The sequence below is a fragment of the Camelina sativa genome, chromosome 14 (genome assembly GCF_030686135.1).
Source record: "Camelina sativa cultivar CO46 ecotype springtype chromosome 14, ASM3068613v1".
NCBI classification, from domain to species: domain Eukaryota; kingdom Viridiplantae; phylum Streptophyta; class Magnoliopsida; order Brassicales; family Brassicaceae; genus Camelina; species Camelina sativa.
The window spans coordinates 6,375,037-6,400,620 of NC_141893.1; the positions used below are offsets into that span (position 1 = coordinate 6,375,037).

At 34.1% G+C, this 25,584-nt stretch overlaps 8 protein-coding genes and 1 long non-coding RNA gene across 15 annotated transcripts; 5 read left to right on the forward strand and 4 right to left on the reverse strand.

Moving 5' to 3' along the window:
- Positions 1-1,970: 1,970 nt before the first annotated feature.
- Positions 1,971-3,000, forward strand: LOC147927884 (uncharacterized). Its single transcript, XM_087485928.1, has 2 exons — positions 1,971-2,056; positions 2,629-3,000. Exons 1-2 carry the CDS (start codon positions 2,012-2,014, stop codon positions 2,998-3,000), a joined length of 417 nt encoding a protein of 138 aa, XP_087342054.1. The 5' UTR covers positions 1,971-2,011.
- Positions 3,001-5,250: 2,250 nt separating this feature from the next.
- On the forward strand, positions 5,251-7,072 carry LOC104740160 (uncharacterized). Of its 4 annotated transcripts, none has more exons than XM_010460685.3 (5): positions 5,251-5,464; positions 5,559-5,610; positions 5,694-5,752; positions 5,867-6,557; positions 6,772-7,072. In XM_010460685.3, exons 1-4 carry the CDS (start codon positions 5,375-5,377, stop codon positions 5,966-5,968), a joined length of 303 nt encoding a protein of 100 aa, XP_010458987.1. In that variant the 5' UTR covers positions 5,251-5,374; the 3' UTR covers positions 5,969-6,557; positions 6,772-7,072. The 4 variants fall into 4 exon arrangements, 3 of the variants coding, with proteins under 3 accessions (XP_010458987.1, XP_010458989.1, XP_087339702.1); XM_010460687.3 differs by having other exon boundaries at positions 5,252-5,464; positions 6,117-6,557; XM_087483576.1 differs by having other exon boundaries at positions 5,283-5,464; positions 6,407-6,557.
- LOC109128899 (uncharacterized) lies at positions 6,749-7,206 on the reverse strand. The gene is made up of 2 exons (XR_002035194.2): positions 7,067-7,206; positions 6,749-6,957 (listed from the first exon to the last, which is right to left on the reverse strand). It is a non-coding gene; the product is annotated as an uncharacterized LOC109128899 (long non-coding RNA).
- A 1,103-nt stretch (positions 7,207-8,309) lies between these two features.
- LOC104743309 (putative F-box protein At2g02030) lies at positions 8,310-9,560 on the forward strand. Its single transcript, XM_010464405.1, has 2 exons — positions 8,310-8,757; positions 8,869-9,560. The coding sequence occupies exons 1-2, from the start codon at positions 8,310-8,312 to the stop codon at positions 9,558-9,560; spliced, it is 1,140 nt and encodes a 379-aa protein (XP_010462707.1).
- A 4,148-nt stretch (positions 9,561-13,708) lies between these two features.
- LOC147927885 (putative F-box protein At1g14315) lies at positions 13,709-14,287 on the forward strand. Its single transcript, XM_087485929.1, has one exon. The coding sequence runs from the start codon at positions 13,709-13,711 to the stop codon at positions 14,285-14,287; it is 579 nt and encodes a 192-aa protein (XP_087342055.1).
- A 73-nt stretch (positions 14,288-14,360) lies between these two features.
- LOC104740161 (cyclin-SDS-like) lies at positions 14,361-18,534 on the reverse strand. 2 transcript variants are annotated; one of them, XR_015579372.1, is made up of 8 exons: positions 17,401-18,534; positions 17,040-17,207; positions 16,631-16,797; positions 16,206-16,334; positions 15,926-16,106; positions 15,779-15,823; positions 15,562-15,675; positions 14,361-14,540 (listed from the first exon to the last, which is right to left on the reverse strand). XR_015579372.1 is itself a non-coding variant. In XM_010460688.3 (7 exons), the coding sequence occupies exons 1-7, from the start codon at positions 18,418-18,420 to the stop codon at positions 15,649-15,651; spliced, it is 1,737 nt and encodes a 578-aa protein (XP_010458990.1). In that variant the 5' UTR covers positions 18,421-18,532; the 3' UTR covers positions 15,385-15,648. The 2 variants fall into 2 exon arrangements, 1 of the variants encoding a protein (XP_010458990.1); XM_010460688.3 differs by lacking the exon at positions 14,361-14,540 and having other exon boundaries at positions 15,385-15,675; positions 17,401-18,532.
- Positions 18,535-19,709: 1,175 nt separating this feature from the next.
- On the forward strand, positions 19,710-20,278 carry LOC104740162 (defensin-like protein 201). Its single transcript, XM_019235809.2, has 2 exons — positions 19,710-19,843; positions 19,989-20,278. The coding sequence occupies exons 1-2, from the start codon at positions 19,786-19,788 to the stop codon at positions 20,162-20,164; spliced, it is 234 nt and encodes a 77-aa protein (XP_019091354.1). The 5' UTR covers positions 19,710-19,785; the 3' UTR covers positions 20,165-20,278.
- Positions 20,279-20,391: 113 nt separating this feature from the next.
- LOC104740163 (protein KNATM-like) lies at positions 20,392-21,361 on the reverse strand. The gene is made up of 3 exons (XM_010460689.3): positions 21,119-21,361; positions 20,911-21,036; positions 20,392-20,721 (listed from the first exon to the last, which is right to left on the reverse strand). Exons 1-3 carry the CDS (start codon positions 21,278-21,280, stop codon positions 20,596-20,598), a joined length of 414 nt encoding a protein of 137 aa, XP_010458991.1. The 5' UTR covers positions 21,281-21,361; the 3' UTR covers positions 20,392-20,595.
- A 1,441-nt stretch (positions 21,362-22,802) lies between these two features.
- Positions 22,803-24,982, reverse strand: LOC104740164 (uncharacterized). Of its 3 annotated transcripts, XM_087482920.1 has the most exons (6): positions 24,832-24,965; positions 24,655-24,739; positions 24,384-24,561; positions 24,082-24,284; positions 23,877-23,990; positions 22,803-23,769 (listed from the first exon to the last, which is right to left on the reverse strand). In XM_087482920.1, the coding sequence occupies exons 2-6, from the start codon at positions 24,718-24,720 to the stop codon at positions 22,984-22,986; spliced, it is 1,347 nt and encodes a 448-aa protein (XP_087339046.1). In that variant the 5' UTR covers positions 24,721-24,739; positions 24,832-24,965; the 3' UTR covers positions 22,803-22,983. The 3 variants fall into 3 exon arrangements, with proteins under 3 accessions (XP_087339046.1, XP_087339047.1, XP_087339045.1); XM_087482921.1 differs by lacking the exon at positions 24,655-24,739 and having other exon boundaries at positions 24,832-24,982; XM_087482919.1 differs by having other exon boundaries at positions 24,655-24,965.
- Positions 24,983-25,584: the final 602 nt, after the last annotated feature.

The window sequence follows — 25,584 nt, forward strand, 5'->3', positions numbered from 1 at the left end:
CTACGGTGTGATACTGGGCAGAGTTGTGGTCAGAGGCACTCCTCTCTTGAACCGGTGGCGGGTTAATAACAGTCATGGCCATCACAAAGTTGTCGGAGAGACGGTTCTTCATCTCACGGTGCTCTTGGCAAGCCGCACAAAATTGTAGGCAACAATGCACCATACATGGAGCACATGAAGAATTCTGTATCATCAATCAAAGGAAAACACACACATTTTCAGATTCATTTTTGATGTTTTATCGATGTTACATAACAGAAACTTTGATTTACCTTGAGATAATATTTCCTCTGCAGATTTTGGCGGATATTTCAAGATGTATAGTTTTCTTTTCAATTATATTATTCATCCTTAAGATACATCCCACATTTTTTATTTTGCTTTTATTTTCTATTCATTTTTAGATAAATAATTCACATAAAATTATTATGTAACTATTTTTCAATTTATATTCACTTATTAATATTATTCCAATCATATATCATTTATCAGTATATAGTTATTTAACATATATATATAATATGTTTATATTAATTTATAAAACCAAATTATTGTAAATATATATAAGTTAGGTTTTGGTCTCACTTATACTGGTATAATTGAATTATTTTCCATACGATTTTTATAAATGACTTCATCAATCATCTCGGAAAAGCGTCTTTATTTTTTGGCTAAGCATCTCGAATAATAAATATTTTCATAATGAATCTAAATAATATAATAAATAATAGGTAAGTTTTCTTGCATTTGTTGGACAATGGAAAAACTATTGAAGGAACTAAAAAAAACTATAAAACCATAACTGAGGGAAATTTTGTATAATTGTTGTACAAGTTTTGTAATATAGATACTTATTTAAAATAATATTTATGTAATATAAATCGTTAAATAATCAATTTATTCAATAAATTACTAAACTACTATTGCAAAGAACGAGAGCCCTCAAGATGATAGTATAGAACAAGAGATTGACTTGGATCTTAACTATGATGAAATGGTAAGGCCTGTGATTTATTCTCTTTTCTTCTATGTCCCATAAATAGAGTTCCTTGTTAAACAAGATTAGAGAGTATGGTGGGTTTATTGGCAATGATCAGATGCATAGGTAATCTCATCTCCTATCTTGTTTCTTTGGTATATACATACATAGATGTGGCATGCATTCTACTCTGAACGGATATTGAGGAAGTAACAAGTTATATAAATAAGACTGTGTACATTGAGGATGAGAGCTAGACCTTTTATAGTACACAAACCTCAATATCCGTTCAGAGTAAAGATGAGTTTAGTACCAAAGCTGCTTCTGCATATAGAGCAAAAGAAAGATAACATTCCCGTACAGAGTCAATCAACACAATTTGGTAAAAAAATTAGAGGAAAAAGTAATAAATCTTTGAGAATAAAAAAAAGGTATCCAAAGCCTCTGTCAGCAGTACCAACCATAATCGAACCTTGTATTGTACTCTTCGTTTTGAATTTTTTAGGGTTTTGAATTTGGGGATAATCGAAACCGAAACAGATTTAAAAACTCGATTTCTCAACTCGATTAAAGTCCACAAATGAAGTCATTTGATAAAATTAGCTCGCTCTCTTCTTCCTTTGGTCAACGGACGTAACAAACTTTATGCTCGTCTCCAATCCACGTGTAACCCACCAATCAATTTTAATTTTTTTACGTCATTTCTTCTTCATTCTTCATTCGTCAGTATTAAATAATTTTAATAGATACCGTTGGGTATATATATATATATATTTTTTTTGGCATTTTCTCCCCTTCAGAAAAAATAAATAAATTGATATCCCTATAATTATTTTATTTTCTTCAATTAAAAAAAAAAAAAAAAAAGTAAGCGAGTGAGAGGCGGTTACAAGTTACAACAATGGACTGATAGAGAGGTTGAGACGAGACTTTTCCCGCTTACTATATAAACCCTCTCTCTCTCTCTTCCTCTTCCTCCTGCGCTCGCTATCATTCTCATCTCTTCCTCTGCGCTTTCTATCTACAGAAACGATGATTTCTCCATCGAAGAAGAAGCAGGAGACGTCCGATTCTCAGGTTCGCTATCATTCTTCTTCTTCTGATTTTCGTAGATCCGGTAATGTGAGATTTAGCCTTTTCTTTTCTTTTTTCTGAAACTCTTTGATCGGACGAGTTTCGCTGGAATTCGTGACTCCGTCCGTCGTTGAATTGATATGGCGCTTCGATCTTTCTTTTTTCCAGATCTCTTCGTATATCTTTGTTAATTTCCGTTGAGAAGCTTTAGCCAATGAAAGATTTTTCTTTCTTAATTTGATCGGATGAGTTTCGTTGGTATTTTAGTTTAGGACTCCGTCTTACAAATGATTGATCATTCTTCTCATCTTTCGTATATCTGTTAATGTCGTTAGGAAGATTTGTGATACAGTTTGAAGTAGCTGTCGAGTAATATTAATTGGTATCTGTTTAGATGTCGACTGATCTTTTTTATACAGTATTTGTTAATCTCCATGTCGTTTAAAGATCGAGATTAATTACGAGATTTACGATAGATTTTTATATTTTTAAGCCAAGATGTTGCTTTATACATATCTGATCTTTGTCGAAACGGATGAGTTCAACGAGTCATTTGATCCTCTTCTTTGTAACAGGGTTTAGATTTTGATTTACTCTGTGATGAGGTAGATTCACTTAATCCCAAGCAAATTGAGGATGAGGAACCGATCCCTCAGGGTCCGATCACTCACGATCAGGATCTGGATTTGCTTTCTCACGAGGAAATCGAGTCTGTTGATAACCATGAAGAGGAAGCTGAACCTGTGTACTATAGACTGCTTGAGGACGAGGCTGCTGTCATTAGCTCTCCTTATTTGGAACAAGAGATGATTAAGTCCACTGAAGGAGCAAACTCACACACCAGATCTGTCATCATTGATTCGATGCTTGGCTCTTCGAATGCTCAGATATACCCTCGTGCCGTTCATCTTGCGGTTCAAAAATATATGACCGATATATCTCATTGACGGTTTCACGGGAGCAACTTAATCATGATCAGAGCATAGCCTCTGTTGCACTCTATATTGCAGCGTAAGTGTGTATTCAATTTTTCTTCTCCTCTCTATTGTCTTCTTTGTTAGTTAGTTTGTTTCTGTTTTAATTTCTAACTGAGTTTTATTTTCTAGTAAATTTGAATATGGAATCACAAAAGCTCAGAGGAAGACGTTTGTACATCGTGACGCAGACAAGGAGCTCTCAATCCTCGAGACAATTGATTATCGGCTACATAAGCCAACCACTAACCTCTTTGTTGAGTCAATTCTTGTGGAAGAAACTGATAGCACGGTGAGTCATAATAACATAGTTGTATATTGTTAATATATCTCAAATAAATTAGGAAATCAATCATTACTATTATATTAATTAACGTTTTCTTTTCTTCAGTTGAGATTCCTCTGTTCCTATATAACAGAGTTATCACTCTTGGATCTAGAATGTTCACTGTTGTTGCCATCTCTTTTAGCTGTTGCATGCGTTTTCCTGGGCAAGTATATCATGGATCCTTACACACGTCCAGAGGTTAGCACAATATTTTATCTAGGGTAGGGAACATAACAATTACACATCTTATTTTGTAATCTCCTTCTCTTTTGTTTGTGATAGGTAACGTCTCCATTTCCCAATACCGATGATCTGAGACAGCCCGTTCTGATTCTGCATGACCTCTACACGAGTAGACGTTTCCCCTTTCTCCGGTCTATGAGAGACAAGTACCAGTACTCTATTTCACAGGTATTACAAGTTTATCAAACATGTTTGAAGTATTATTCTTGATCATAAAGTTTTTTAAATGTTCATGTACAGTTTGAATGTCTAGAGACGATCCCCGAAGAGTACTTTGACTGATTGCTGGATCATGAAGAACATTTCACATGCACATACTAGAAGATCGATACTGAGGTTTACGTATATACCATATTTTCTTTGGAGGCCGGTTTATAGATTTCCGGAGACTTGCGTATTGTATAGGCTACAGACTACAGTGATGACATATTCTCTCTGATACATCATACATATATTGTTCACTCTACTCTAGTATACAGTGATGACATATTCTCTGTTGGTGAAATTTGGGAAGTTGGAATGTGTGATTTGAAATTTTCGACTGTTCGGAGAGATCTCTTTTTGCTTCACTTCTGTCCCCGTTACGAGTTTTTTTTTGGGACCTTAAAGAATCTTCGATTAAATATAAAATCAGCATGGCAAAACAGTTGACAAACAAAAATTATGGTTTTTTTAGTCGATATATATTCATAATATGTGAATATTGACAATCTCTTTTCTTTTAAGATAAAATATTTAGAACTATTTTTGTTGTTTATATAATATTAGATTTATCTTTTCTATATTTTTTTAAAATTTAAAATTCTGACTTTATTAGAGTTATATTTTTACTTGTTTAAAAGTTGTTACAAACAGAATATTTGTTTTACTAATGAAAAAAATATAATCGATAAAATTGACATATATGTGTGCTTGTGCCTTGTGGTGTAAGTCAGTAAGTGTGTAAATCCCCTATATATTAATATAGAAGCACTTTTGAAAAAAAATGCTGATGTGTCAGTCGCGAGAGAGCTCGAAGCACATTTTAGCAAATAAACCCTACTAATTAATCCTAATTACATCTATGCCGTTATAGACTTAAATAAAATTTTATTAAATAAATTAAACTATTTGTAGTCATTTAATTTGAAACTATATTGTACTTTTTTAAAAAAACAACAAATTAATTTCTTTTAAAAATTTAATAATTATTCATGCTTTATTAAAATAATTTTCATACAAATTTTTTCATCGCGGTAAAATTATTGTTTACTTTTAAATATTTCACGGGTGAAACATGTTTTTATATAAAATAAACGTAAATTTGAATAAAATAAAAAAATTATTTACATATTTTATTTTATACAAACAAATATCAAATCTCAAATAATAATTTTATTTGAATTAATTTATCCCTACATAGTGTAGATTGTTACCTAGTGTTCTTTATAGGGGAAGGGAACTGATCTTTTTCTCCTCATGTTATCAAATTATCGTTTGGTCTTTTCATCGCAAATCTAAAAACAAAAAAAAAACATTTATCATCCTTTACATGATCGATCTATATATACATTTTTTTAAAGACATTTATTTCATAAATGATAGAGTTGGAAGTTGTCTACAAGCCATGCCACTAGATCAATTACAAACGGGTCGGAAAAAACAAGGATCCGCGTGTTTTTCTGGATCCTTTATAATTGTATTCGGATGGCTCTTTATAATTGATCACTAATTGAGAAACGAAACCCTTTTCAAAATAATTATAAACCTAGATGTTGTTGCGCGACTCACAATTCTATGGATCAAGCGGAGGAGGCGGCAGTTCTTTATCGTGTTTTTATTGGATTAAGATCAACTCCATTGATAAAACCAATCGCGACCCTAGAGGTAAATTTGATTACATCTGCTAGGTTTTTTTTTTGTTTTCTTTGATTCTAAACAATCGATATGATTATGGGTTTGTTTTGTTTCTCAACTGCAGCTGTTTGATCCGGTGGCTGGTAGGATATTACGGCGTTTGGTATGGCTTTGCGGTTCGTATGGTTCTGACATTTGAAATGATTCAATTTCTTATTAGAATCTGTGACTAACTTTATCGTTTTTATGGTGCATGCAGTTGGCTTGGACAGAAGAAGAACCACGAGACTGCTTTCATTTCGTAATTGGATCTCCCTGGTAAACTCATCTTAAATCCTTGAACTAATAATCCTTTTGTTATCAATTTTCTAGATTTGATGTAAATACTGATTTTTGTAGAGGTTGAATGTATATTTTCTGTTTATGTTCTAGGACAATCCGTTAATCTCAGAATTGTGTATTTCTGCTTATGTTCTAGGACTTAAAACGGACAGGTTCAATTATCAATCTCTTGACCATAACACACTTCGTTAGTTTATTTGATAGACAGTGACAGCACATAATAAACACATGAACCACATATATTGGTGGTATTCTTATGCTACACCAAGTATATGGAATAATGTTGTATAAAGTACTATTCTTTCTACACAATGTTATTGATGCTTCTTGTGTTCCATAGAATATTGGTGGTGTCTCATTTGTACCATGATCGCAAGACTGCTTAAAAGCAGAGGATGTGTGGGAGAAGATACTGGTGATGTATTTTTGTTTTAGCCCGGTTTCTGGACCATTTTTCTCTATTGTTAAACCAGCAAACTGTATATGAAAGTGATTTCTTTAGAGCTTGCAAAGCCTCAAACTTAGTCTTCATTGTTGTATGTTTTGTTTGCTGTATAGTGTGGTTTAACAAGGATTATGATGAGTAACCATTGTTTTGTTTCTCTGTTCTTTTGTTAATGGCAAATTCAGAGGATGATTAGGCTTGCAAGCATGACAGATACGGAACATGTTTCCACTTCTCCAACCAAACCATTTAGCTGCTGAAGAATTTCTTCTCAAACCAACCATTTAGCTGATGAAGCATTTGTTAAATCCTCAAGTTCAGAGTCTTCTTGAAAAGGTAACCAACCAAATTCTTAAACTACCAAAAAGAAAAAAAAAAAGAATAAGAATGTTCATATATTTGAAAACTAAAGGCTGAAGAATTGATTAACTGAAGTCTGAATTTGTTCTTGCCCGAGTGAGCCCACATCATTTTTTCCATTTAGCTTATGCATTAGAGAACTCAAGGTTATGTATTGGCTTTGCTGCTAATAAATGTTTTCCCTTATCAGTTGGCCACAACACACCGAACAGTAGGATTATTTCTAGAGAAAGAAAAAAGAGGATACAACAAAAGCTTGAACGGTCTCACGTGACGCTTGCCCACAAGAAAAGTCACGACGTAGCAGCTATAGCCAGCTATGGCGGACCTGTGGATGGGAAAGCATAGTCTCTAAGAACGAGTGGCCACATGTTATCTACAAGTGATCAAAAACCCTTATATTACCATATGTGAGTTCAAAAACGATGTGACATCAGAAACACTTTTAAGAAATCAACAACAGAAAGAACATATTTTTTATTTACCTCGAACCGATACTGTTATATGCATAGGAGGAATTGTGGAGATGAAAACGATATGGAATTTTGGAAATTTGGAATCTAAATTTAAAAGGGCTTCATAATCAATTATTTCTTATTTGAATATGAAAGAATCATAACAAAGAACTTATGATTTCTCAGATTTGAAAAAAAAAACAGAACGTCGAAGATGATAAGAAAAAAAAAATTAACGTTTTTTTTGCTGGAGACAATCAGATTTAGTCGGTGGAGACAAACAAAAACAATAATATTATAATAATAGGATACAAAAAAACAAAAAGCAAAAATATTGTAATAATATTTGATCCATACTAATAAGTAATAGTTAATAGATTAAAATAAAGAGATTTGATCTATACTAATAAGTAACAAAATAAAAATAAATAAAATATCCAATTACAAAACACTCAACTATTTTAATCGAATTGCACAACTATAAATACAAAAGTGTTAAAATATGTATAGATGAAACCACCTAAATTATGTTTGTCAACCAGTAAATCAGTATAATAGTTTATAACATTTTTATAACTATAGTATACTCATCTAATTATAAAAAACAAGAGTTACAAATATATTTTAAATACATTGTAAATAAAAATTCCAAATGATAACAACATTATAATAGTTTACTAAGGTAAACTATATGAATAATAATGATATTTTAAATTTGTAACCCGTGGACAAACAATAGATATACACAATAGTAATTATACAATATATTATACTTTAAAACTATAGTATATTTAAAATATATAAAACACATTATTTACATATGTAGATAAAATAATAAATAAATAATTTTATGTATTGTTAGGAAAAAACTATAGTTCCGCGGTGTATTGTGGGTGAATATCTAGTCATGTTATAAAAGTTTTAGAATTAAGGATTACCCAATATACAATAAGAATTGATATGGTGAAGTGAAGACTTATTTGGTTTGGCTCAAAACTTTTGAGAATCTTATGTCTAAATCAATAATATCTCGGGGGTATAAATTTTCAAAATCACGTAATACTAGTACTAGATCTACAAATATCATTTCTTAGAAAAAAATTAGTGGGTCCAAAATAATTTGGAAAAATAATTGTTTGTGACTTTGTGATTTGTCCGAATTTTTTCCCTTATATCTTGAGTAAGTAACCAATTTTTTATCTCGACATAATTATATATATATATATAGAACGATGAAGCAAGAACCAGAGAAAGATAAATTAGGGTCGTAGAGATGAAGGAAGAGAAAATAAGAGGCAGCAGAAACATCCCGCAAGAGATAGTTGAAGAGATTCTGGTGAAGCTTCCGGTAAAGTCATTGGTGAGATTCAAAGCCGTATCGAGAGCATGGGGAGGAACAATAGCATCAAAATATTTCATAGAGAAACACAACCGGTTTCAGAAGTCTCTAGGCCGAGGACAAGCTAGAATCGTTGCTATATCAAGAGAAACAAGATACAATGGTCTCGCACTAGATAATGTTTTGTTTTCTGCCAATGGAATCGTACATGGTTCTCCATATCCACCCATTAGGTCTTTTAACCGGTTTGATGGTTTTGAAATCTCCGAGCCTTGCGACGGTTTGTTTTGTCTCTACACGATCACTCGTATATTTACCCTTGTTAATCCTGCTACCACTAGTCGCCGCAGACTCCCTGATCCCACCTCTACAATCGCTGACGGTCGGCTTCTTTTTTAACTTATTTGTTGATAATATATATATATATATATATATAGTAAATTAAAAAACTAATTAAGTTTGTTAATAAGTTAGGTTTTGTTTTTTGTAACAGGTGCGCATAAGAGTTATACTTTGCTAGGGATTGGTAGAGAGGATAGTGTGAGAGGGAAGTATAAGCTTGTGTGGTTTTTCGACTATGATAACGAATTGGTGAACAAGTCTTTGAGGTGCAAGGTTTTTGCTCTTGACTCTAATACTTGGAGATACGTAGACCCGCCTCATTGTCGAGTTCACTATGACCATCCTCTAATTCACTTGGATGGAGTAATCTATTGCTTCAGCTACCACAAGGAACATCGATATAGGGATGAACAGGATGTTAAGTTACTAGCTTTTGATCTTCACACTCAGAAATTTCAACGCTTACAAATTACTCCGGATATCCTGTTTAGACGCTACTGTGACTTAAGCATGCGTGTTCTTAACCATCGCCTATGCATCTCCAAGGGTTTTGTTGATGATAACGTCGACCATTTTTTCAAAATATGGGGTTTAGAAATAAACAAGAGGTCATGGGAGATGATGTATTCCATAGATTTGTCTTGCTTTCCGCCAGAATTCAAACAACGGAGAATCATCCCGATGGCAACCATTAACAATTATCTCATCATTTCAAACTATCGCCGTAACATTTGGCTGCTCTACAATTCCAAAAGCAGTATTTTACATGGCACTGATTCTTATTCTGATAAAGACGTTATGTCTCAGTCTTACTGTGAGACGCTAGTCTCTGCTTACCAATGATTATTTTGTCTTCTGTTTTGGTGGTGTTGAGAGAAGTACTTAGCTTTACAATTCATTTACCTTTTTATTAACATTAAGAAGTTTATTTTCTGAATATTTTTAGGCTAAAACATCATTCTCTATCTAACACAATTAAACCAAGGCTAAAACAACATACAAATAAAATGGTCATACATATAAAAGTTTTGTTATATCGCATACATTTAAAAAGATCGATCTTGAGTAACAAAATGAGGTTATTCTACTAGGATCACTTGCTTCATTTGTTTTATTTATATTACTAAGGGCCGGGGAAAGACTTTATCAAATAATAATATATTAATGAAATAAAAATCAAGATGTAATTAATCATGTAACTTACAATGGGGTTACCGGGTTAGATTCATCGAATAGCATGAATTCACAAATGTTATTGCTTCAATTAACAATTGAATTGTCGAATATTACTGGAGTTAAAGCATTACAGCTTTTAAAATCATTAACAATAATTATTTTTATTTTTGGTAACCAAACACTAATTAAAAGATTCTACATGATTAACCCTATCGCTAGAGAATTAATTCCATATTTTCCTTTTTAATATTTCTTTTGTATATTGTCATTATTTTTTTAGGAATTAGTAATTAATCACAAATTTTCCTTTAATTTAATTTGAATTTGAATGAGATATTTATTTACATTTAAAAAACGTTAAATATGTATTTTTAGAGTTGTAATTTTTAAGATTTATATTAATATGATCTTCTAATTAAAGGTTTTCATTTTTTAAAGTAGTATAAAAAGATTTCCCGCCTTTCCAGTAATATGAGTTTTTTAACAACAATATAAACCAAAATTTATATAATAAAATTGTTTTGTTTTGACCTAGTTTAGGTCGTACAGATGAATCAAGGAAAAAAAAGAAGTTGGATACACATTCCGCAAGAGATAGTAAAAGATATTCTGCTATTGGACCTTCCCGTGAAATCGCTCATGAGATTCAAAGCCGTGTCGAGAGAATGGAGAAAGACCATAGAGTCAAAGCGTTTCCTAGAGAGACACATTGGGATTCAGAAATCTCTAGGAAGTCAATTAGCGAGAATCCTGACAATATCATGTGAAACAAGATACAACTGTCTTGCTTTTGACACTATGTTGTTTTCTACCAATGGAATCTCACATGAAATATCTCCATACCCACCCATTACTCCTTTTCAATTGTGGTCTATTTTTGCAATTACAATTTAACAAAGCAGACAGCGGACAAAGTCTACTAGAACCGGTTGACTTCTTTTGTGGTCATCCTTCGTTAATTTTTTGGTCAGTTTTGCAATTAAATAGATAAAAATAGGTAGACTTCAATGGAAAGTTCCACCTGTTAACTTCAATTATAGTTTACTCTGGTTATTTTTGCAATTGACCAACTCATTGACTTTACAATAGACTTCTGTCTAACAAGTAGACTTCATCTATCCGTCAACAAGAAAATGTAAACTTCGTCGTGGTTAGTATTGCAATTGACTAAGTTTGACTTTTGCCAAGTAGACTACGTACGAAGTCTATAGTAATGATGACTTCGTTTGCAGTCTGCCGTGGTCATTTTTGGAGTTGACCAACATTTAAAATTTTTAATTAGTAGACTTCATTTGCAGTCAAATAATTATTTTAATATAATAATATTACGGTCAATGCTTAAATATTTTGGTCAATTCCAAAAATAGTCACTATAGAAGTCTACTCGTTTATTATCGTAAGAAGCTTTAGGCCAGCAGTCATCACTAAAAAGTCAAGAATTTGGTCAATTGCAAAAATACACCTTAGTAGACTGCAAACGAAGTATCTGACGGAAAGATTATAATGCAGTCTGAATCATATTTTTTTGTTTTCAAATAAAATTAAGGAGACTGAAATTTTAGTCTACGGGCTCGAAAGTCGATAAATTTTAAATTGCAAAACTGACCACATAGTAGACTTTATATGATATTATGACGGTTGGACTAATAAATGAAGTCTAAGTTCGACAAAAAAACAAAGAAAATAACGAAATCTACTGGAAAATAACCTTATCAGTGGTGGTTTCGCAATGTCAAGCACCGAGGACGTCGTATTTAGTCACCACTGAAGAAACACAGCGCCAATTTTCCTTGTTCACGAGATATAACAAGATTAATGAACTTTCAATTTTTTCGATTAAAATGGAGAGGAGATTGAAGAAAATGAAGTTCTCATAGCATTGGGTGTTATTTAAGCTCACAAATCGGGTTGTTGAAGCATTAAGAGCTTCAAATTTAGTTGTTCATGGTTGTTGGAAAATTGATTGCGGTGGTACAACCGTAAATAAGACAAGAAGATGAGGATATGGATGTAATAAACATTTTCGCAAGAAATTCAAATAAATTAGAAATAATGACATTTCTGTGATACAATGAATGGCAGATGATTTAGTAGGCAGAAAGTAGCAAATGTTTGAGAGAGAAAAAGAGGAGTCTAGTCTTGCAATTGACTCAAGTTAGGGGTCTAATTTTGCAAGTGTCCCTTATCCTTTTAGGAATTCGTAATTAATCACAAATTTTCCTTTAATTTAATTTGAGTATGAATGATATATTTATTTACATTTAAAAAATGTTAAATATGTATTTTTAGAGTTGTAATTTTTAAGATTTATATTAATATGATCTTCTAATTAAAGGTTTTCACTTTTTAAAGTAGTATAAAAAGATTTCCCGCCTTCCCGGTAATATGAGTTTTTTAACAATATAAACCAAAATTTATATAATAAAATTGTTTTGTTTAGGTCATAGAGATGAATCAAGGGAAAAAAAGAAGTTGGATACACATTCCGCAAGAGATAGTAGAAGATATTCTGCTGCTGGACCTTCCGGTGAAATCGCTCATGAGATTCAAAGTCGTGTCGAGAGAATAGAGAAAGACCATAGAATCAAAGCGTTTCCTAGAGAGACACATTGGGTTACAGAAATCTCTAGGAAGTCAATTAGGGAGAATCCTGACAATATCATGTGAAACAAGATACAACTGTCTAGCTTTTGACACTATGTTTTTTTCTACCAATGGAATCTCACATGAAATATCTCCATACCCACCCATTACTCCTTTGCAATTGTTTGAAGGTTCCAAATTCTCCTACCCTTGCGACGGTTTGTTCGGTCTCTACTCCAATACTCATATGAGCCTTTTAAATCCTGCCACCACTTGTTGCTGCAGTCTTCCTTATCCCACCAATAGTCAGTCTGGGCACTAATACCCGTTACCCGTATTCGACCTGTTACTCGGCTCGTACCCGTCCCGGAAAAAAGGTTACCCACAGCTTTAGGGTCGAGTAAAGGGTATTATAGTTATATTACCAGTGAATAAGGGACGAGTATATGTATTAGTTTAGTTTTCAATATCCGTCCCTTTACTTGTTTTGTTACCCGACCCGTAAATACCCTTTAAATATTTTGTATTATTATTATTTATTATTAATTTATAAATATATTATAGAGTTAAAGTTAAAGCCTAAGTTCAACTTAGTCCAACTCGACGCCCAATTGAATTAATATTTTATTTTTATTTTTTAAGTTTGTAATTTTCTAATTTTTGGACTTATATGTTGCATACATTTATGAATTTTTTTTTTTTTAGATTTTGGAATATGAAATTATTATTGCGATTATTGACAATTTTTTTTATCGGATATTCATTTTTCCTGGTAAGAGTAAAGGGTCGGATATTTAAAGGGTCAACTATTTTTTTTCGGATATCCGTTTTTTTGGATACCCGTTATTTAAGGGTCGAGTACGAGTAATTTTTTTTCTATTATCCGTTAGGGTTGAGTCGGGTAAAGAGTATGAGAAAATTCAATGGTACCCGTCTCGTGCCTAGCCCTAACCAATAGTATCCCTTACGGTATGATGAATATAATACCAAATTAATTACTTTTCTTTTTTGATAATTAAAGATCTCCAAATTACTTTTAGTCGATTTGTTCTTTATTATAATTATATTATAGCCTGTTTATGAGTTAGGGTATGTTTCTTGTAACAGATATGCGTAGACATTATACTGTGCTAGGGATCGGAAGAGAGAACATGAGTGAGAGACGAAGGTATAAGGTTGTGTGTTATTTCAAGTGGGGTGACGAAAGGTGAGTGAATCTACCAAGTTCATGCATGGTTTTTGCTCTTGACTCTACTACGTGGAAAGCCGTAGATCCGCCTCATGATTGTCGAGTTAAATACGACCATTCTATAGTACACTTGGATGGAGTACTCTACTGTTTCACCCACGGCGGCGACACTGGATCTAATCAGAAAAAAGCTAAGGTACTAGCTTTAGATCTTCACACAGAGAACTTTCAAAGCTTTTCAATTAGTCCATATATCGGGTTTAAATACTCCTCCCTTAATTCGGGCATGCGTGTTCTTAACCATCGCCTATGCATCTTCAACAACAAAGGCACTTTACTCCGGATATGGGGTCTAGATATAAACATGAGATCGTGGGAAATGATGCATTCCATAGATTTTTCTGTTTTTCATGCGCCACTAGAAGATGGGAGTATCATTCCGATGGCGACGATCAACAACTATGTCATCATCACAGATTATTACCAAGAATTCTGGGGACTCTACGATTGCGGAAACCATACTTTGCATCAAACCTTTTCTCTTGGTAATAAGTCTTCTTTTGCTATGCCTTATTTTGAGACGCTAGTCTCTGCTTACCAATGTAGTTTGTTTGGTACTTGATCATTTATTCATTTTCCTCAACATAGATGGCTTTTTTTTTTTTTCATTCTTTTTCATGTGTTGATCATGACTACTTAATGAAATATATTGATAGACTTTAGTTTATGACGTATACAATAGATAATTATTGCTGTCCAACGTGGAGCACTATGTGGTTCCAAAAACCATATTTGTTATCGCATCTCTTCTGGTAAATGCTTTACGTCGTATTTTCCCTATGCCTTATTGTTGAGGGATGAGTCTTCGATTTGCCCTGCAAAAGAGAAAGACGAAAAGAGTGAGACTAAGATGATGAAGAACAAGAAGATCGGAAGTTAGTCGGAGAAGAAGAAGTGGTCGTACGGAGAAGAGAAAAGAGGAAGGAGAAGATCGCTATTTTGTTGTTGTGAATTAAGAAGACTAATGGGCTGGAGTTAAGCCTACTTAAGGTTTGTGTATTTAGTGTTCTTTAGACTATTAGTAGTGTTAGACCCAAAATAAAAGTCTTGTGTTGTTTACTTAGTTTAACTAAGGAAGTTGATGAAAACCTTAATTAGACTAAAGTAGATAATAGTTGTTGGAGTTGTTAGTGGCTAATAGCTAAGGTAAGGTTGTGTAAGGTTGCTTGTGTCCAGAAGTCTAATATCTAGATATAATGATATAATAGTTGCTAAGTTTAGAGTCTAAATGAATGAGTGTAAAAGAAATCTACTATAAGTAATGTAATGTGTGTGAAGTTGTAAAAAAATGGAAAAATGAATGAATGAGAGTTTTAAGAAAATTAAGTTCTTTGAGTGAAGAAAAAAAAAGAAACAAACTTGAAATCAAAGTGAAAATGTCAAACACTTATTTTGAGACGCTAGTCTCTCCTTAGTGCTTACCAAGAGACGGCTGTATTTTGATGGGAGATAAATGTATTCTATAGAGAGTGCGCGAATAAACTATTATCCTTTGTCAAATACTTCGTTAAATTCGGTTACTTCTCTCTCTTTTTTTAAGTTGGACTTGGTAAGCTTATTCATATTAGAGAGATCAGAAACTTTCATCTTCTAACCAAATTAAAAAGAGATGGTGACTATTAGAAAAATAGAAATCTTTCAGACGTAATATAGAGGAAATTTTGAACAAGGAAATATATATAATATGGTAGTATAATGTATTGGGGAAAAGAAGAGAATAAATGTGTATGGCGACAGGTGGCCAAATAATTGGTATACTAGTTTCCGAAGAGCTAACTAAGTGAGTCCAGCTCAATTAAGTATATAAATCTGTAGAGGATTTTCTTATTACTTTACCTTGTGTTTGTTTTGTAAATGGTAATCATAACCTGTGTGTACGTATCGGAGTATACTGTATCCTGGTTGTTGCTCCTTTTTGATTGCTTACCGCCCAAGCAACCAGTCCAGACTCTGTTGTATAGGAAACACCAATTTGAACAGTCACTTACTTTACTTTTAGGGGTGAAATTGAGATTTGTATATGATGAGAGATTGAGAGTGATGTGAAAGATACCTTGACGCATTCAGGCAACTCGTTATCTGTTGTTCTAACATGGACCTGAAGAGAGAGAGAGAGAAAGGGAGGTTTTGGGATTGTGAATATTCTTTGTATAGTTTGCGAAACTGAAAGGTACTAAAGTGTTGTTGAAGGGACTGATACCTTTATGACTCGTTGGTAGGCAGAGATTTTGTTGTGTTCGATGCAGGCGAGAACTACGAGTGCAGCAGCTACAGTTGAGGGCCAAAAACAGAGTTGAGTGTGGTCGGATAGTGAGGTAATAGCCAGGGATTTGGCTTTCCTTTCAACTTCTGGATTGGCTCGAGCAGCTTTTAAGTAGAACCTGCGATGTATTAATAATAATAGTGATATCACTGATATGTATCTTTCTGTGAGTATATGTGTCTTGGAACATGGAAATATATAGTAAGAGAGGTGTTACCACAAGAAGTTAAAGATTGTGGGTGTGAAGCATTTGAAGTTGAGGACTTCTTGAACCAGCCACTCCATTGCCACTACTTCATGCCGGCTATATTTTAGGTTCTGAATTCTGAAGTTCCCTTTCCGGATGCTAATTAAAAAGAGGAAGTATCAGGTGAGCAGCTCAAGAATATTAAACTATTCCTGTGTGTTGTAGAATGTTTTGCAGTAAAGAGTTTTTTTGAGAAACATAATCCAATTTTCGACACACATGAAAAGCCAATTCACTAATTGCTTATAGAAAACAAGAAGGGTTTGCATTAGACCATTATTAGGTTCCTGATTTGGTTGACTATAATACTCAGTTCTTAATCTTTTTCCTATTCAGAACAGTTATCTAATGAACACTGGAAGTCACAATAATGGAGAGGGAATATGGGTTGGTACCTGTTGTAAGGTTGATTTTCTTCAATTCTGGTGGCCAGAGTAAGACTCGCAATCCCAACTAGTATTAGAGTCCTTTCGCTTTTGAATAATCCTTTGCTCAGGAATCGATTCAACAGACCAACTCCTAGAAACAATGTCTCTTGCTGAAGCTCCATTTTAGAACATTGCTGCTTGTAATCAGAGAGAAGACAATCAGCAACACAGAATACCATTGCTTACTGATACATAAACCTTAAAAGATTCCAAAGTAAGCTATATAGACTTCTTTAGGCTAAAACATTCTTAAAATCAGGAACAAGATCTCCGAATATTCATTCTCTTCTGCTACTGATACATATTTCCGAGCTTCAACATTCAGAGATCAAAAGATATATAACTACATGCAAATGAACAGAAAGATAATATTCACCTCCACAATCCATTGAACCATGATGCAGCGTAGACGTGTGATGATATCAGTATGGTTCATCCTGGAACAGTAAGCTTTAGCACAGTCCCGCATATATGCAAGACTCCTCTCTCTTTCCCTCAGCCTTTGATAACTCTCTTCCACCTCCTCATCATCAAACCTTAGCACCTAAAAAAAACAATGTATACTTAAGATCCATTCCACAACACAATTTCAGAGTCAAATCTTGAACACAGAGCAGAGCAAGTCTCAGATCAAAACAGACTTAGTAATCGATTGAATTTTCAAGCCTATAACCACATCGTCAATCTCTAACCACTAGCAATTGTTCCAAGAGATATGAAGGCATTATACAACTTACTTCAGAGAGAAATTCTTCTTGGCAAGAAGATCCTAGTTCGTTCGGAATTGTGGATCTACAGAACTGTTCCTTGAACTCGAGGTACAGAGAGCGAGAATGCGAAATAGGAGAATCAGAGGACGATTTCTCAGAGAATTCACTACCAGAGTCGAAATATAACGACGGAGTGTAATCCGAGCAATCGAAGTCGGAATACTGAGAATATATCTCTGAACGCTGCTCGGATGACTCATCCTCGTCCAGAGAATCTGAAACCTCTTCGTCCGAGAACTTCTCAGAGCAAGCGAGATCAGAGACGCATCCGACTATCTCAAGCTCCGGCTTCGATTCCTTAGCCGATACAAGAGAGGAATCAGCTTCCACGAAGCTGATCGGTTTGGAGATTTCAATTTCTTCGTTATCATCAGCTCCTCCGGTAACACTCCCAAGCTTGGAACAGTACTCCACTCCCGATATGAATGAAACGACGTCGCTCTCCTTATTCTCCGATCCGAAACTCAAATTCCGGCTGTTGGAGACATGCTCGGCGAAGGTAACGTCGGATCGTGAGTAAGAGATTTCGTCGTTCTCGTTGATTTCTACTCCGACGTTTCCTTTCACCTTCAATCTCCTCAATCCAGCACCGGAACTCGAATCAACACAAGACGATTCGCTTACTTCGATCTCATCTGCTTCCTTCTCCTTGTGTAGCTTAGCGTATGACCTCGTAATCCTCCGGAACTTCGAATCACCAACCGTCTCCTTCACCGCATCTCTAACAGGTTTAGAAACTTCTATCTCTTCAATTCGAGTCTTCTCGACTCTGCTCGAACCACAGGAAACGTTGTCATCGGCTACGAAAAGAAAATCGGAGCAGGAATCGACAGAAGCAGCAGAGACTCCGATTTGTTTGCTCCAGAGAGGTGACTGAACAACAACGGGAGAGATCTGAGCTCTCTTCCGGCGTAAACGCGTCGATAGGAGCTTCTTCCCGGGGAACGGCGTTGGCTCAGCCTTGCGCTTCGACGCGATCTCCTTCATTTTTTTTCTCCGACGAAAGCTTAAAATTAGAAATTCGAATTCGAATTTTGAAATTGGAAGTTCGTTGGTTAGAGAGGACTAGAGTGTGGAATGATACAGTTATGGAAGTTTTAAAGCGAAGAGTGGAGGTGGAGAGTTAGAGGAACTTATACCCTGCGGGTTGGTGCACCGTGCACGTGAAAACGTCGTTTGCAATTAAGATTTTGCAGTTGTCTCTCAATCGCAAGTTTTAGACGCTATTCAGTCTCGTTTCATTTGGCAAAATATATTATTAGATCAGCGTTTGCGTTTGAATTTTGTATCAGTAAAATCACCATTTTAGCATAAAAATATATGCGGTTTTGATAAATTACTTCGAGTGATTGATAACTTTAATAATTAATTTCTCTAGTATGCTTTTATCGACATATACAGATATACTGTCTAATCGTTTTTCTGGCATCAAACATCACGTGGAACTGGAAGGACTATAATAAAAGAAACACAATTTGAGCATATAAAGGAGTGTTTTAATTTTTCATATTATTGAATGTAAAAAAAAAAAAAAGTGTGAATTTCATTAAAAAAAACATATATAAGTTTTGTGGACGTCATATTGTTGGTTAAAAGAGAATTTTAAAATATATATATACAACTTTATACATACATGACTTGCGTAACGTGTGTTACGTCGCATAATCAAGGAAATTTAATTTAATTACCTTTCGCCTCTAAATTTACATTTTCTGCATATGGTTTACTGGATTTTTTTGTTTTTGTTTTTTTTTTTATTTCGATTCATTAGTGATTTAATTATTTTTGATTTAACCTGGGCTAAAAAGAAATTGAACTTCGAAACCGAAAACAGAAAAGATAATAGGCCCAATATTAACTCTTTACGAAGCCCAACATTTTTCGGGAAACGTAAATTGGTTGATCTAATCCAAATCCTCTCTACATACTGCAATTAATATTAAAAAAAAACGAAAATATGTATATTTCAACTTGATAGATAAAAAAATATTCAAATATCTCTAGGCTTATAATAATATTGGAAAACTTATAATTACTTCGTTATCAAAGAATTATATTCTTTTTAAAACAGCAATTATATTATGAAAGAAAGAAAAAAAATCTAAATATAGCACATACATTAGAGAATAGGACATGGAATCAGGTCAACAAAATCTAGTCTAATTCAAATTCTAATATCACATTGACCATATAATTAATAAGTTTCCAAAACAAATAGTTCTTCTAGCAGGGAAATAAAAATATATTAAAAAATCCAGTATTTTCCGGGTTTCCGGATCGATTTCACCTATAAAACGTCATAGATTTATCTTTTGTTCCTGAGTTTATCATTAAAAAACTACAGATTGAACCATGAGAAACCTCTCAATTTTTGCTCTTCTTTTCATGGCCATCTTCATTGTTTCAGCAGGTACGTACAAATCATCATCTCTAGCTATGAAAATGGTTTTAATTAATTAAAACTCTATATACAAAGAAGAAAATTCTGGTCTTTTCAAGTCATCATCTATGTATGTGGCAAACGTTGTAATTTTTCTATATGTTTTGTTTATAAGGTGCGAGAGAGGCGAGAATGTTGCAAAAAACTTGCCCCGTTTTATGGCCTATGGTTCCATGCGATGCTAAAAAATGCGACGAAATGTGTCGCGATTACTACGGTCCTGTCACCTCTTATTGTAATAGGGTCGGAACTCCAATCGCTGAATGCGCCTGTAATCTTACAGATTGTTAACGACGCTCAATAAGCCTTTCTCAATGCGCCTTTTAAGGCTTTTAACCTTTGTGTATCTATCTATATGTTTACAAGAAAAAATAAATATGCAACGACCGTTACGTTGTTGGAAAAGCAAAAGGCGTTAATTATAAGGTGCTTTTAAAAAAGGACGATCGTTACGTTTGTAAATGCTCTTGGAATTTTTAATCTGAAATTCTTGGAGGAAAAAAATAGCTAAGGAAGCGTTGTTTTTAAAGTTGTACTTTATGAAGAGTGATTAAAATGTTTAAACAAATCCAAATCAGGAGAGAGCATGATAGTAATTTTTTCCGTAAATTAAGATTACACCATTAAGCGATTCTACGAAACACGTTCCGAAACCGAAGCACACGAGATGCTGCTTTTAAGATGATAGCACCAAAACAGTGTTGTTTCATTGTTACCCCTTTTTAAGGGGATGATGACATAACGATGTCGTTTAGCTGATTGTACACCGCATCCACAAAACGGTGCGTTTCCATAAGAGGCTTCTCCATTGCTTCCTTGAGCTCCCGTAGACTCGAGCAATACGCTTCCTATATGACATATATTATTGAATTTGCACGTATCAATATTACAATTAATTCTCTTCGCTAAATAAACGTAAAATAAATTAAGTTTTAAGAAATCTACAAGCAAAAAAATACTAAAAGACATGTGAAATTTGATTTATATTATAGGAAGAAAAAATATATATAAAAAGAGAATAAGAAGAAGTAAAGAACCATGAATTGATCAAGTTCTGAAGAGGAAGCTTCGGGGGAAATATCAGAGTGGAGAGAGAGTTTGGTTAGGGAAAGATCATCCGCCGTGTTCATGATCTCCGGTGAGTCAAAGTCGCCGGAACACACCTGGTCGTGTGGTGGGTCCAATAAAAGACTAATCAGTATTTACAACAATCAAAATCATTTTTAGTAAAAGAGAGAGAATAACCTTTAAACAGTTGAGATGTGAGTGAAGAAGAAGTCCATACAAAGGGTGGCTTGAGATTCTCTTCTTTAGAATCTCTTCTTCTGCTTCTTCTTCTTTTATATTCTGATTTATCTCTTCTTTCATGTTTTCTAAGAAACTGTTCTCATCTTTCTTCACCTCCATGTTTCACTAGTATCTCTCACTGTCTCATGCACATGCGCTCTACAAGTATGTAATGTACATATATATATATATATATATATTATGTGTATATGTTATGTAGAGAGACATAATCTAAGTTGAAGCTAGGGTTTTAACTTTTAAGATTACTTTTTGGTCTTTTGTCGGTCTACGAGACACTTATTACTGTTACATATAATAATTGTGCATGTGTATAGAGTTACATACTAACATTTAATAATTAGTCACGCTCTGGTCGACACTCGACATGTCACTTATCATCATATTATTAATTTATTATACGGTGCTAATTTTACTATTCAGCTAGCTAAAAACAAAATTATGCTAGTAGATTTTATCTATTAAAAAGGAAACTGTCTCATAATTAACTATCAATTCTTAAACATAAAAAAATAAACACAATAAATGTGATTCGGAGTAAGTAATCAGTTAAGGAGATGAAAAATGACGAAAAAAGGAGAAAGAGTGGAGGAACAGTGGAATTATGAAGAAAAGGGTGAAGCATTGTATCATTGCTTACGAAAGCACTTTGAGTCAGACTGTCGATAAATAGAAATATGCACAAGTTTCATCGCTTCCATTTTTGCCTTTTGGGTTTCCATCCTTTCTAAGTATCTCCTAATTAACAATTCAAATTATGGAAACATACCTCTCTGCTAATCACAACCAATGTAAACTAATGTCTAATTCTACAATAATTTACATGTTATACATTGGTTATTTGGGGAATTTATTAGCTTTACATAATTAGTAGGGTTTATCTTAGAAGTTAGAATTCACTTTGTAAGCTATACATTGTCGTATTGTATAATCTTGAATATTGGAGGAGAGAGAGGAACACGAAGCTGGACAAAAAAAGAATCAAAAGAGAAAACAGTGAGAAGATCGTAAATAGGAATAGAACTGTTGCATCAATGGGACAGTTCCATTTTTGATGAGTTATGAGTTTGCCAGTTTTAGAGCCCCAAACCCTATTATTGATCTTTCGATAACGACCTTTCGTACTATCCACCTTTTTTTTTTCAAAGATAAATATATTGACTTATACTATTGTTGTTCTACTTTTCCTCGTCTCCATCCAACTATCACAAATTCACAACGATACAATCTCAAGTTTTACTTCATTTATTGGTCTCTTGGTTCAAGATGATAACAACATTTTCTATACAAAATTGCTAAAATACTTCTCAATACATTTTTTTACAAAAGTATTACTTCATACAGTATTTAGTACCGTATATAAAAGGATAAGTGTTAGTACCGTATATAAAAGGATAGGTTCAAGATGATAACAACATTTTCTATACAAAATTGCTAAAATATTCTCAATACGTTTTATACAAAAGTATTACCTCATACAGTATTTAGTACCGTATAGGTGTTAGGCAGTGAATGTTAAATGTTGTAACCGGATTTGGATTTCTATCAGTGAATGTTTAAATCTTATAACCGGATTTGGATTTCTATCAGGGATGCTAATAAGAAATTAGTGTTCGTATAGTCATTTAGTACAATTACTTAAATAATATATTACCAAAATATACGAAGAACAAGCCGAGTTTCGAACTGCACAAAATCACATACTTAATTCTACAATCCCATATCTAATATCGATCACCTGAATTATGCAAAAAGAAAAGAAAAGAAGAGATTAAGTTACAGTGAAGTTGCAGCAGAAATTTCCATCACTTGAGTCTCTTGCTTTTTATGGTAAGTACCGGTAAACAATCGACCAATCTTCTCTTGGCGCAGCTAATCAACTTCTGAGATTCATGGTACTCCATGGCGACTCGGTCATACCAGCACAAAGGGCACAGAAAGCAGCCGTCTTCGTCAACGTTAACCGGACAATTCAAACATCCCTTGTGAACTTTTGATGCGCAATCGCTTCTGCTACATATCAATAAAGTTCCTTTTCTCAAACATTTCCAGCATACATTCTCCGGTCTTGTTCGGGAGCTTGAGGGTAAAAGGCTCAAGTCAGTGTTTGGATGTTTCTTGATTGAGGCTGGATCTTTATCTGACTCATCATCGCTCTCACTGATTAACCAAGTTCCATCTTTTGTACATTTTACACGTGTATCCTCTGGACATGTTCTAGAGCTTGAAGGAAAGGTGTCATCAGTAGTATTACCGTTGTTAATGGGTTCACTGGTTGTGCCTTGCTCACTCTCAGTATCGTCATTGATCACAGTTTCTTCACCTCTTTCACTGGTGTACATTGGCTCATCTTCATCGTCCATGGCAGTTACTTTATTCTTCTCGTTTATGTTCTGTTCCAAACCAATATGCACTTGTTGCTCATCAATTGGTTCATTCTCGTTTATGTTTTGTTCCAGACCAATATGCACTTGTTGCTCCTCCTCGCATGTATCCATGTGCACTGATCTATCATCTCTAGAAACAGGGTCATCTGCTTCCATGGAAGGAGCTGCACTTGTCTGATTCTCCATAAAACTCAAATCTTTCAGCTACACAATCCAAAAAAAAGAAAAGCAATGCACATTGATGTCTGAATCACTTTATCCAGCATCCATAGCATGAAGCAAAGGAAAGTTAAGTATAAAGAAATCTTTACCTTCTCCAGTGCGCATTGTGGCAAACACAAGTTCTTGTGAGCAATAAAGGGTAAAACATTGAACTTTGAAAGCTCTGGCATGCCTGCTCGTAGTTCTGATACTGGACCTGACATCTAACATTCGAGTACAAAGGACTACAATTAGAAACCTATACATCCTTAAAACTACTATACTGCTAGTCAAATTATTAGAATCTGTTCATACCTCTCTCAGAACTGCTCTGAGAACATCAGCACTACTCAAAGATAAATCAAACTCAACTTTTTCCTCAGAAGTGGAACCAACAGCAACACCATCAGCACCATTCTTACTTGGATCAAACATGAACTCCAAGACTCTAAGAGACAAGAATTCATTGATCCTCCTCCCAAAGTCATTTGAGTATTGATAACCCATGTTCATCAAATCTGAAGCAAAGAGATTTCCCTATTAACAACCAGTACCACCCTGCTCTTAAAGATACACACAAAACAAAACCGTAAGAAAAGGGTTTCAGATAGAGTTACCGCGAATGCATCTTAAATCCTTGACAAATTTGGCTACATATTCAATACACCATAACCATTCAGCTATTTGTGAGGGTCGAGAAGAGTATTCATCCATCAGAACCTCAAGGCTCAATTCAGAAGCTCCGGAGCCACTACCACCACCACCACCACCATGGTCATCCTCATCCATCAAGATCTGCGTTTTCATAAATATAGATAGAAATCAAGAAAAACCTTAAACCCTTAAATTCCAAAAAAAAAAAAAAAAAAAAATCCAATTTTCACATACCCGATCAATTCGTACTAAAGAAAAACCTAGGAGCTTACAATAATCAACCAAAAGTAGCAATTTCATACACTACAATTCAACATCACTGGATACGAGAACGCCGTCAGACAAAAAGCATTGAAATACAAACGTATGTATTAGAATAAGAAGCGAATCATCATCACGAATTTTACAAACCCTATCAGCGAATTAGCGCGAAAAATTCGCAAATCTCCCGCCTCGAAATTTCAAACTTTTTCATTTTAGAACCCGACACCCGAGAGACTTTCTTCTCCGGTCACCATGTCAAGTAGGTCGATCAAGTGGAAGACGAAAAGACAAAACTGTTGATTGGGCCGTAAAAGGGCCTTGTTCGTTTTTCTATAAACTGATCGATACCGTTGAAATTCTGAATTTTAATCTCAACCGTCAAAATATATATTTACTTTTTAAATGGTATATATATCAGCTGTAACTTTCTTGGGCCTGGGCCATTTATGCGAGTCTATTTTCCATTAATATATTTTGCTCCAAAATAATTGTTGTATATATATGACTATTAACAAAACATAAAAAAACAAAAATTTTAAAAGCATATGCAGTACATTAATTGACTAACACGAGTTTTTCTAAAATTGATTAATTAGATAAATAGCCAAAATTTGATTAAAATTAGCAGAAAGAAAACGTGTGACAGAATCATAATTAAGGAATACAGTTTTTTTTTGTATGGGGAATTTTTAATATAGCAGTGTCTAAATGCGACAATTTTTTCCCTAATAAAGGATTTAATATATAATTTGACCAATCATACGTACTAAACCGGTGACAGTGAGGAAAAAAAACCGATAGTAATAAACAAACAAGAAAAGACGCGTTGCCAAGGCTGCGTTCACACAAACGCTTCACGTACATAAAGGGGGGTGGGGGGGGGATTTAGATCAAATCATT

Excerpts from the sequence above, each read along its gene's own strand:
- LOC104740160 (XM_010460685.3), top strand. The coding sequence starts at position 5,375 with ATGGATCAAGCGGAGGAGGCGGCAGTTCTTTATCGTGTTTTTATTGGA. Across the intron at positions 5,611-5,693 it reads GCGTTTGGTATGGCTTTGCG|TTGGCTTGGACAGAAGAAGA; the intron begins GTTCGTATGGTT and ends TGGTGCATGCAG. Across the intron at positions 5,753-5,866 it reads TTCGTAATTGGATCTCCCTG|GACAATCCGTTAATCTCAGA; the intron begins GTAAACTCATCT and ends TTTATGTTCTAG.
- LOC104740162 (XM_019235809.2), top strand. The coding sequence starts at position 19,786 with ATGAGAAACCTCTCAATTTTTGCTCTTCTTTTCATGGCCATCTTCATT. Across the intron at positions 19,844-19,988 it reads CATCTTCATTGTTTCAGCAG|GTGCGAGAGAGGCGAGAATG; the intron begins GTACGTACAAAT and ends TTTGTTTATAAG.
- LOC104740161 (XM_010460688.3), bottom strand. The coding sequence starts at position 18,420 with ATGAAGGAGATCGCGTCGAAGCGCAAGGCTGAGCCAACGCCGTTCCCC. Across the intron at positions 16,335-16,630 it reads GAAAATCAACCTTACAACAG|CATCCGGAAAGGGAACTTCA; the intron begins GTACCAACCCAT and ends CTTTTTAATTAG. Across the intron at positions 15,676-15,778 it reads AGTTGCCTGAATGCGTCAAG|AGTCTGGACTGGTTGCTTGG; the intron begins GTATCTTTCACA and ends CCTATACAACAG.
- LOC147927885 (XM_087485929.1), top strand. The coding sequence starts at position 13,709 with ATGGTTTTTGCTCTTGACTCTACTACGTGGAAAGCCGTAGATCCGCCT.
- LOC147927884 (XM_087485928.1), top strand. The coding sequence starts at position 2,012 with ATGATTTCTCCATCGAAGAAGAAGCAGGAGACGTCCGATTCTCAG. Across the intron at positions 2,057-2,628 it reads AGGAGACGTCCGATTCTCAG|GGTTTAGATTTTGATTTACT; the intron begins GTTCGCTATCAT and ends TCTTTGTAACAG.
- LOC104740164 (XM_087482920.1), bottom strand. The coding sequence starts at position 24,720 with ATGAAATTGCTACTTTTGGTTGATTATTGTAAGCTCCTAGGTTTTTCT. Across the intron at positions 24,562-24,654 it reads CTTTAGTACGAATTGATCGG|ATCTTGATGGATGAGGATGA; the intron begins GTATGTGAAAAT and ends ATGAAAACGCAG. Across the intron at positions 24,285-24,383 it reads GGATTTAAGATGCATTCGCG|ATTTGATGAACATGGGTTAT; the intron begins GTAACTCTATCT and ends TCTTTGCTTCAG.
- LOC104743309 (XM_010464405.1), top strand. The coding sequence starts at position 8,310 with ATGAAGGAAGAGAAAATAAGAGGCAGCAGAAACATCCCGCAAGAGATA. Across the intron at positions 8,758-8,868 it reads CACCTCTACAATCGCTGACG|GTGCGCATAAGAGTTATACT; the intron begins GTCGGCTTCTTT and ends TTTTTGTAACAG.
- LOC104740163 (XM_010460689.3), bottom strand. The coding sequence starts at position 21,280 with ATGGAGGTGAAGAAAGATGAGAACAGTTTCTTAGAAAACATGAAAGAA. Across the intron at positions 21,037-21,118 it reads CACATCTCAACTGTTTAAAG|GTGTGTTCCGGCGACTTTGA; the intron begins GTTATTCTCTCT and ends CCACACGACCAG. Across the intron at positions 20,722-20,910 it reads CAGAACTTGATCAATTCATG|GAAGCGTATTGCTCGAGTCT; the intron begins GTTCTTTACTTC and ends TATGTCATATAG.